At 30.4% G+C, this 11,749-nt stretch overlaps 1 protein-coding gene across 1 annotated transcript; it reads right to left on the reverse strand.

Moving 5' to 3' along the window:
• Nucleotides 1-3,087: 3,087 nt before the first annotated feature.
• On the reverse strand, nucleotides 3,088-10,356 carry LOC143048921 (uncharacterized). Its single transcript, XM_076222782.1, has 7 exons — nucleotides 10,268-10,356; nucleotides 9,215-9,314; nucleotides 6,859-6,987; nucleotides 6,341-6,469; nucleotides 5,828-5,956; nucleotides 4,298-4,426; nucleotides 3,088-3,178 (listed from the first exon to the last, which is right to left on the reverse strand). The coding sequence occupies exons 1-7, from the start codon at nucleotides 10,332-10,334 to the stop codon at nucleotides 3,088-3,090; spliced, it is 774 nt and encodes a 257-aa protein (XP_076078897.1). The 5' UTR covers nucleotides 10,335-10,356.
• Nucleotides 10,357-11,749: the final 1,393 nt, after the last annotated feature.

Here is an 11,749-nt window from a genome sequence, read left to right on the forward strand (position 1 = left end):
GACATGTATGTATTTCATTTACGTACAAAACTTTGCAAGCAACCACATGTATGGTTGAATAATATCTAGATAAACCTATCATAGATACCAGCATTAATTTTTTTGTTACGACAGACGTGCGTTTTATCTACAAAAGACGAATCAGTGATGCTCGAATCCCAAAAAAAGTTTAAAAGACCAAATAGAGTACGACGTTGTAGAGCATTACAGTTTTACTTACTTGCACTCGGCATGACACTTTGATTCGTGTGTCTTTTTATCAGCACCACAAACTTTAATTCCGGTCTTTACGCATCTCTCTTCACAGGGAGAACAAGGACAGTTTCCTTTACATTTTACGGCATTGTTACTAAAATGTTTAAATATTAGTGAGCCAAGTTAAGATAGATCTGGATTAACAAAGGTTTAAACATCTGAATTTAAAAAAATGACGTCATTTTGATGAATTGAAACCTAAAAACGTTTTTTTTTTCTATTTTCTATAATATACCTCAAATATATTATCTTTGTATATAATTTGAACTCAATAAAACAAAACATGTGACTAATTTTTTTTTTCTCCTTTTTTGATTGCAGTTCCTGACGTAAATACATGTTTTTGCCTTAACAAACCGTCTCTACCAATAAAACACACTGATCATGTAATTTCCTTTATCTAATTATCGTTGCTATTTTGCAACTCCTTTAGTTGTGTTTTGGATAAATTAACTGACTTGATCTTGTTAAAATATAGCAGTAGGCATCCTATCGTCACGTAGCTCGAGTCAAATATTAAGAACGATAGCATCAATTAAAGTTTCTACTTCAGTACCATGTATCTTACATCTGATGAATGTTTAGCACAATTATTTAAATATGCCTCACTTTCGTTTTAATATATTTGATTATTGAGTTGTAACTTATTACGTTTTTTTTTATATCATAACAGATTACTCAAGCTTAATAAATGCCCAAAATGCCATCGACATAAATCAATAAATTTGCAAAACTAATCATCTGGATACTTTTTATATATCGCATATATACATGTATATAGTAATTCTCATAACGGTAGTTCTGTTTTAAGATTGTTTTCTCTAGATCGAGTACAAGTTAATTATATGTTGTCTATGTAAAACAGAACAGTAGTCATTTGATTACTTGTACAGTTTTGCAGTCAGCCACATGTTTATCTCAAGAATATATAAAGTGGAACTTTTCAAATAATGAACTTACGAGCATTTGGCATAACACTCGCTTGTGTATACGTGTCCATCAGCTCCACAAACTAAACCTGCTTTCTTATCAAGGCAATCAGCTTCACAGGAACAAGGGCAATTTGTATAACATTGTATGGGAACTTTGCTAAAATGATTTAATATTAGTGAGCAATGGTGAAATAGAAATGGCTTTACCAAAGTTTAAAATCTGAATTAATTTTAACGTATTTTTTTAATTGAAATTTAAAAACACATATTTTCTTTTTTGTACATGAAACATTATTTTCTTTGTGTATGATTTGAACATCAACAAATAAGCCATGTTCCTACTATCATGGTCGTTAATATGTGTTAACAGAACAAATCTTTTCTACTCGTTAAACAAAATGGTAATGTAATTTCTGTTATTGAATTGTTGCTGCTACAATTGAAGTCCTCACATTGTGTTCTTGACATTTTAGTTCCTTTATCTTGCTTAATTATAAACGTAAGCATTATATAGACAATGATCTGTTGAGATGAGTAACATCATTGAAAGTATCCAGCCGATTGTTACTTCCCTACTTTTCATCATGAAATTTAATGAATGTCCAGCACATATATAAGAACACTAGTTAACCTCCGTTGTATATTATTTGAATATTAATTCTAACACACTAGATATACAGTTTTTTTACATATCATTCTTGTTTTATATATTTTAAAAATATGTTCGAAACAAACAAATAGATTAACAAAAATTAATCATCTGTATACTTTTTATATATCTCATATATGATATTTTTCAAAGCGTAACTCAAGTTATTTTATATTCTTTTGTGGAAGAAATGTATACAATTTTAAATTTAACAATATTTGATGTTTGATCCGTTTTATCTCCTTGCAAACCTTTGCTATCAACCACATATTCATCTCAAAAATATATAACTGTTTACATTTCAAATAATGAACTTACGCGCACATGGCATGACACTTGCTGTCGTATGTTCTGTTATTAATTCCACAAACTGGATTTTTGACTACTGTTTGACACTTCATTTTAACACAATCACAAGGACAATGCCCGTTACAATGTACGTCAACGTTTCTAAAATGTTAAAATATAATGAGTGAGGTTAATATAAATCCTGATTTAGCAAAATTTCAAATCTTAAAAACGACGTATTAAGGAAATTAAGAAAGCCAAAATAAATTTCAATTGTATTTCTATTTTCTGTGTGTATAATTCGAAAACAATAAAATTAACAAGCAACTATTTTTATTATTCTCAATTTTTTATGCAATTCCTACATGAACTGTCTTAAGCTTTAATGTTTGCTTTTGTTTTAGCAAATCTTCTTTACTCCTAAACCAAAATTGTTGTTGCTGCTATATTTTAAGTCATCAAATTGTGCTTTGGACAATTTGACTGCCTTGATCCTTCTAAAACATGAAAGTTATCATTACATTGTATTAGATCTTCAGGCAACTGTCGAGATCAATAACACAATTAAAATTATTTTGTTATTTTGTCGAGTGTTACTTCTCATTGTATCACGAAACTTACATCTGATGAATGCTGAGCACAAATCGGTTAAAATGAGTTTACTTAAATATCGTTTTATTACATTTACTTAGTTCTCTTTATATTAATCAATTATATGTTTGCAAAATATCAATAGATAATCAAATTAAAACCAATTATTTACATACATTTATATTATCTCATATATCATATTTTTCATAGCGTTACTCCAGTTATAAGATTTTTTCTGGGGACCGAAAGGAAAATATGATTATGTTTTTACAGAATAAGACTAGCATGTAATGTCATTTGGTTTCAAACTGTTGTTACAAGCACATGTTTACCTCAAGACTATAGATAAAGATTTACTTGTAAATAATGAACTTACGCGCACTTGGCATCGCACTTGGTGTCATATGTTTTTTCATCTCTACCACAAACTGGACGTTTGATCTTTGGACACTCTGAAACTTTCCTGAAATGTTAAAATATTGGAAAGCAAGGTTTATATAAATCTTGAATTACCAAAGTTTTAAATCTTATTTTTAAAAATGACGTTTTTTTTGTCATCGAAATAAGGGAAACCAAACATTTGTTTATTAGAATATTTAGTGTGTATAATTTGTATAAAAAATATTTTATTATTTTCAATTATGATTTTAGTTCCTACGCGTTCTAGGGCATTAATGTTTTTTTTCTGTTTCAAAAAAATCTTCGTAGCCATTTAACTTATCTGTAATATAATTAACGGTATTTTATAATTGCTTCTATATTTGAAGTCCTAAAATGTTTTAATCAAGAATAGAACGGTTTAAATGTCAAAAGGTTATACTAAATGGACCTTCTTACTTTTGTAAAGGGTATAATAAAACTATCATTTTGCACGGCACTTCCTGACCATGGATTTATACTAACAGACTTTAAAAATGTAACACAAAGTTTGTTGATGTTTTTCATTTGATCATGGCTGATATTCATTTCCTTTCATGCTTCCCGTACTTCTGTTTGATTAGAAAAATAAAGATTTGAATTTTCCCAGACTAACAAACATCTTGACGCCGCACGAATTTCTTGAAGCATAATTAAAAGCGCATATCTGATTTTGTTTAGATTAGTTTCTTTGTTAAACATTTTCTTGAATCCATTGCCAACTTTTAATCAGTAAAAATTGTTGATTTTCATTCATGAATGAATGCGAAATGAAAATTGAAATAAATCATTAGAGATCTACACACAGAAATTAATGCACGTTCCTTTGAAAACAATTCGTAATTACGAAATGTAGTTGAAAGTTGTTTTTGTCCTTAACACAATAAATGGGTCCAAGCTTTGAATCAACTTTTAGATTTTAGTCTCAAATATTTATTACAAATTGACAAACTTATATCATTAGCTAGAACTTTTTATATTTAACATAAAACACATTTGACCGGGTAATTAACAATTCCTAACATTTCACATATGCTGTTTTTCCAATATCAGTCTACTGTAAACCCATTTGATAATGGGATAAGAAAGCCTATTTTTTATGATTTGAAGAAGAAAATATTTGTTTAAAAATGTTAAGATTAAGATTAATAGGTATTTGTCTTACTTGCAATCCAAATGACATTTTGATTTATATGTTTTGCCATCAACCCCACATACTGAATGATAATATGATCCGTGACAACCATCTGTGCAATCACAAGGACATTGTTTATTACATCCTATCTTGACATTCCTGCAATAATCGAATATGAACAAATTCAAAAAATAAAATTGAGAATGGAAATGGAGTAAAGAGACAATAACCCGACCAGAGAGCAGACAACAACAGAAGATCACCAACAGGTCTTCAACATCCAGCACTTGGAGGTGTTCCACAGCTGACCCATAAATTCACCAGTGTACTAGTACAGTAAAAAATGGATATCGCATAAACTCCAAAACGTATAGATGAACTAAAGTTAAAGAACATACAAGACTGACAAAGGCAAGAAGATCCTAGCTTGGGACAGGCGAAAACGTGGAGTCTGGTTACACTGGTTTTGCGATATCTCAGCCCTCCCCTTATACCTCTAGCCAAAACAGAAAAAAGAAACATACAGAAATACGCACAGTAAAACTCAATTTAAAAAAGTCCGAGTGCGATGTCAGATTAGGTAACAAAAGAAATTAAGCAAAATGACAATGACACATAAATTAACAAAGGACTACTAGCAGTTACTGACATGCCAGCTTCATACCTCAACTAAACTGACAGATTATGTCTTCATCATATTTTTTTTTACTATAAATATTAAGGTTTCATGAACAAAATGTTTCAGGATAGCCATCGCTTAAATACAATCTCATGCATTTTTTCAATTTAATAATACATTGCATATCACCAAATGAGTCATTACCTTAATTTGATATCTAATTACATATATTTTCAGTAGTAAAGGTTTTCATAGAAATGTCACACGATTTAAAAGTAAAGCAATATTTTAATACGACAAGGTTGTACAACACAAGAACTTAAGGTGGTACCTAACACTTTAACTAAAATTGATTTGGCTCGTTTAATTTTCCTAAAATTTTGACAAAGTATTTACTTTGACCTTTTGACAAAAATATAAAAATTTCAAAAAATTTGAACCAACCGTTTTATCAGAAAAATTACACTGGTTATATAGCAGTTTGACAAAAACTTATTTTGATCATTGAGAAGCTTAATATTCCCTTATGAACACTACGTCATTAAAACATTCTGCTGATTTTACAGAGTTATCTCCCTGTAGTGTTAGGTACCACCTTAATGTAAATATCAGTTTCAAACGTATTGTATCGTAAATTTTTAGCCAACAGAATAGCACATAAGTGAAATAATGTCTACAAGTATAAGAGATCGAAGGGTACATGCATAACAGAGAAAAGATATTAATTCAATTGAAAAACTAATAGCACAAACAAGATCCTCTTATATTTAACATAAAATGCATTTGACTTGGTGTTTAACAATTCCTAATATTTCACATATGCTGTATTCCAATATCAGTATAATGTAAAACTTTTTGATAATGGGATAAGAAAGCCTATTATTTATGATTTAAATAATATTTGTTTAAAAATGTTAAGATTAATGAGGTATTTGTCTTACTTGCAATCCGCATGACATTTCGATTTATATTGTTTGCCATCAACCCCACATACTGGATGATAATATGTTGCAGGACAATCATCTGCGCAATCACAAGGACATTTTTTATTACATCCTACCTTGACATTTCTGCAATAATCAAATATGAATAAATTTAAAAAATAAAATTGAGAATGGTAATGGGTAATATGTCATGGAAGTGGTCTTCAGCTGGCCCCTTAATAAAATGGTGTTGGAGTTCAGTGAAAATGGATGTCACATAAACTCCAAAACATATAGATGAACTAAGTTAAAGAACATAGAACACTGAAAAAGGCCAGAGGCTCTTGGCCTGGGACAGGCGCAAAAACTACATTTTACTCTGTGTTTAACAATTCCTAACATTTCACATATGCTGTGTTCCAATATCAGTATAATGTAAAACTTTTTGATAATGGGATAAGAAAGCCTATTATTTATGATTTAAATAATATTTGTTTAAAAATGTTAAGATTAATGAGGTATTTGTCTTACTTGCAATCCGCATGACATTTCGATTTATATTGTTTGCCATCAACCCCACATACTGGATGATAATATGTTGCAGGACAATCATCTGCGCAATCACAAGGACATTTTTTATTACATCCTACCTTGACATTTCTGCAATAATCAAATATGAATAAATTTTTAAAAAAAAATTGAGACTGGTAATGGGTAATATGTCATGGAAGTGGTCTTCAGCTGGCCCCTAAATAAAATGGTTTTGGGGTTCAGTGTAAATGGATGTCACATAAACTCCAAAATATATAGATGAACTAAGTTAAAGAACATAGAACACTGAAAAAGGCCAGAGGCTCTTGGCCTGGGACAGGCGCAAAAACTACATTTTACTCGGTGTTTAACAATTCCTAACATTTCACATATGCTGTACTCCAATATCAGTATATTTTAAACCTTTTTGATAATGGGATAAGAAAGCCTATTATTTATGATTTAAAGAAGTAAATATTCGTTTAAAAATGTTAAGATTAATGAGTTATTTGTCTTACTTGCAATTCGCATGACATTTTGATTTATATTCTTTGCCATCAACCCCACATACTGGATGATAATATGTTGCAGGACAATTCTCTGCGCAATCACAAGGACATTTTTTATAACATCCTACCTTGACATTTCTGCAATAATCAAATATGAATAAATTTTAAAAAAAATTGAGAATGGAAATGGGTAATATGTCATGGAAGTGGTCTTCAGCTGGCCCCTAAATAAAATGGTGTACGAGTTCAGTGAAAATGGATGTCACATAAACTCCAAAACATATAGATGAACTAAGTTAAAGAACATAGAACACTGAAAAAGGCCAGAGGCTCTTGGCCTGGGACAGGCGCAAAAACTACATTTTACTCGGTGTTTAACAATTCCTAACATTTCACATATGCTGTACTCCAATATCAGTATATTTTAAACCTTTTTGATAATGGGATAAGAAAGCCTATTATTTATGATTTAAAGAAGTAAATATTCGTTTAAAAATGTTAAGATTAATGAGTTATTTGTCTTACTTGCAATTCGCATGACATTTTGATTTATATTCTTTGCCATCAACCCCACATACTGGATGATAATATGTTGCAGGACAATTCTCTGCGCAACCACACGGACATTTGTTATTACATCCTACCTTGACTTGTCTGCAATAATCAAATATGAATAAATTTAAAAAAAAAATGATAATGAAAATGGGGAATATGTCATGAATGTGGTCTTCAGCTGGCCCCTAAATAAAATTGTGTACTAGTTCAGTGAAAATGGATGTCACATAAACTCCAAAACATATAGATGAACTAAGTTAAAGAACTTAGAACACTGACAAAGGCCAGAGGCTCCTGGCTTGGGACAGGTGCAAAAATGAAGCGGGGTTACAATGTTTTGTGATATTTCAGCCCTCCCCTAAACCTCTTACCAATGAAGAGTAGAGAAACACATAGACATACGCACAGTAAAACTCAATTTAAAAAAGTCCGAGTGCGATGTTAGAATAGGTAACAAAAGAAACTAAACAAAATGACAATGATACATAAATTAACAAAGGACAAAAAGCAGTTACTGATATGTTAGCTTCAGAGCTTAAAGAAAATGACAGATTATGTCTTTCTCATATATTGTTTTACTATAAATACTTAGGTTTAACGGACACAATGCTTCAAGATAACCATCGCTCAAAAAAATCTGATGCACATTTTTAAATATAATAATATCATGTATATTACCAAATGATACATTGCATTAATTTGATATCTAATTATATATATTTTTAGTAGTGAAGGTTTTCATAAAAATGACACATGATTTAAATATTTTAACAGGACAAGGTTGTACAACACAAGAAGTTAGAACATAATGTAAACATCAGTTTAAAACGTATTGTCTTATAAATTCGACATGAGGCACAAACCTGACTTAGATGTAGACAAAAGATCAGCTGAAAACTAGTACAAAGCTAAACAACAATACAAAATAAGCAATTATCCCCATACATAATATTAACAGGTTGTATCACCTCTTCATCCATGTTTTACACTTCGTACTTATTCGGATAAAAAAAAATATAGAAAAAATCAATGAAAGTTCTCTTGACGTTCATAATGTCATTAAAATTGATAATGCAAATATATATATCTATACATATACACAGATTCTACCACTGGATCGATTGTATTACGAGCCCTATCAACTTACAGATAATTACATTTGAAATAACATGAAGCCTCATGAGGCTCGCTGAACTTTTTTTTTTTATATTTGAAAGAAAACTGTTGAGAGTGAAAAAATATCGTGTTGCACGAAATTTGGTAGTGGAATCTTTTATTTTTATGATTTTACGACAATATGCAGACGATCTTCATTCACATTTTGAACGACCTGCAACATAATCATTTTGTTTTAACAAATGAACAGAGATCAAACGAATCGCATGCTGATTAAATGAAAAATAATCAACATGTAATGCACTTGATGTGTAGATCTGTTCTACATCAAAATCTAAATAGTAATAATTCATAAAATCATTAAACATGTTAAATGCACACACGACGTTTCGTTTATAAATTTCAGCTAGTAAATCAATTCTCTAAAAAGTGCATTTCAGGTTTTTTTCCGATCTAGATTTGTATGCTTTGTTAAACTTTGGGATATCACAACGTGACGCAATTTTAGCCAACAGAACAGCCCGTAAGTGAAACAATGTCTACAGATACAAAATATTGAAGGATATATGCATAACAAAGAATAATATAAATTCAAATTCGAAAAATAATGTTTACTGCCATTTTAAGTGCAAAAATAATTTTGCGGAAGATTCGATAAAAAGAATTAAACAAGACCCGAATAAACTGTACTTACGAATAATACGCGTGACATTCATTGAAATAGTCCTTGCCATTTGTTCCACAAACAGGTCCAGAATTGCTGTCACAAGGCTTATAATTGGAGTCTGGCCTCCCTGAAAAAGATTGTTTTTCTTTTTCTTTACCTTATACACATGTTAAATCACAGCATACATATATTTGTTCGAGTGAAAGTTTACTTATTGTTTTTTAATCCTGCTGTTTTGCGTGAAAGATAAATCTTGAATCTTGATTTTTCTACCTCGACAGATTTGTTTCTATCTAAAAAAAACTACATAGACTCGATTAGAAAGTGTATTGTATAGGCTACTACAGAATCAAACAGACAACCATCAGCAAAAACCTGGAACCTTCAACAGCTCAGTACGTATTGTGTTGACATGAATTATCATTAAATCAATATTAACTATTAACAAAAACTGAATTCTTTTTAATACTTGGGAGTAACTTATTCATTGATACGTGTAATTATCTATTAACCGCTATATTTGGCATACTATTTTGAGGTCAGGGTTCCATATTATTTTTCAAATTCTTACGCTATTTTACGTTTCAATGTTGTTTTTTTAAATTTATTTCGAGCGTCATTGATGAGTCTTTTCAAGACGAAACACGTATTTAGCGTACACAAGTTTAAAATTAGATAATAATAAGGTTAAGTCATCATGTGCTGTGAGTTTACATTCTTGTATATTTAATAAGGTCTGCCATAATTGATAACAACAGGTGTGGCTCCCTTAATTGAATTAATTATAACACTTTTGGTTTTTAATGTAATATAATTAAAATAAAAACACAAAAAGGCAAAATATAAGCACTTCATCAAATGTTACTGGTCGTTTATAGCAACATAAATAACAAGAAGGTTAACATATGTTTGTAACCTAAGACAGTAGTGATAAAGCACAACATCAGAACAACTTTCAAAATCAATATAAAAGGAATGACTCATCTTTTCGGTAGTAAGGACATCAAATGCGATGAAAAGAAGTTGCAGTTACCAAGAATCAGTACAAAACTAATATTGTATTATCAAAATAGTACGTACAGGGTGTTGCAGACGATAGCACAATAAAACTAAAAAGGACGACACATAAAATGCTGAAGTTCTTCATTTCTCAGCTGTGATCACCTTTCAACTTCAATGATCTGAAACGAAAGAATTAAAGTTGGAAAATTGTTATTTGTATTACTGTATTACTATAACAGAACCGCATCTAATGTGTTGAATAGAAAATGAATTAAAACTTATACACTCAATTCGCTAGCAAAAAAAGTGACCGTACATCATTCAACTCTGGACAAAAACAATATCAGAATATAGGTCATATTAATCAAATTAAAGTTCCTCCGCATGGTGTAACAATAAAAGTCTGTAGGATACTAAAGGATTTTTTTTTTCATAAAATGAAAGATTGAGAACCGTTTATCATTGTAGAGATATTTTTAAATGATAAAATAAATTTCAGGAAAACGTTAAACCGCACAAAAAACGAACGTTAAGGGAAACTCAAATCGTAAAAGTGTTCTTATTTGTTTGTTTCTCAAGTCTGAAGTACATGTTATTGATACTTCCCTAAGTTCTTGGACATTCAAATATGCATTTAACTGTTTGCAGATTTGTCACCGCCCAAAACACATTCGGTTCTTTGATAAGAAATTACCATCTCAATTTTATAGCAAAAGACGAAGAAGCAATGGATGTTTAAAACTGTCAATAATGTTTAGATTAAAATATAAAAGTACAGTATACAATTTTAAAGCAAAACCAAAAATGCCATCACTGTTTTTAGTCGGATGCTAAGCGTAAATTAAATTTAGTCGTTTTTTTAGTTCGAATCTGCGTAGTTTTTGAGACAATTATCCTTTTGATGAAGTATGAGACTATCAAGAAACAACTGAAACCACCATTCTTAAAGAGGGACGAAAGATACTTGTAAATGGAAAATAAACTGAGAACGCCAAGGCTAAAAATGAAAAAGACAAAAAATAGTACGCATGACACAACATAGAAAACTAAAGAATAAGCAACGAACCCCACCAAAAACTAGGGGTGATCTCAGGTGCTCCGGACGGGTAAACAGATCCTGTTCATCAATTGCAAAATTTAATTTTCATTTATTTTGAAAAGCATTAAACTCATAGTTGGCTATCAATTTGTCATGAATGATTAATCCTCAGAATTTCTATTCGAAAATATTAATCCTAAACTACACAAGTATCAACCGAAGTTGTTGATATTAGGACAATGTAGGAAACTGAGACGAAAAATACATCAGGGATAATTGAATTCATTATTCGAAAACGAAAACAAATAATCTGATAATGTCTTGCTGAAACCATGATTTAAACGATCATAAGACAAACAATAGTATACTGAATACTTATTACTTAGCAACTCAAAAACCGGGGATGAACTCATGTGCTCCGAAGGGTGAGCATTTCTTGCTCCACATGTTTTCAACTAAATATAATTTAGTTAAATAAATCAACTAGCTATTCGAAATCAACGAGGTAGGTATATTCGTTG

This window comes from Mytilus galloprovincialis, chromosome 10 (assembly GCF_965363235.1).
Source record: "Mytilus galloprovincialis chromosome 10, xbMytGall1.hap1.1, whole genome shotgun sequence".
Lineage (NCBI taxonomy): Eukaryota > Metazoa > Mollusca > Bivalvia > Mytilida > Mytilidae > Mytilus > Mytilus galloprovincialis.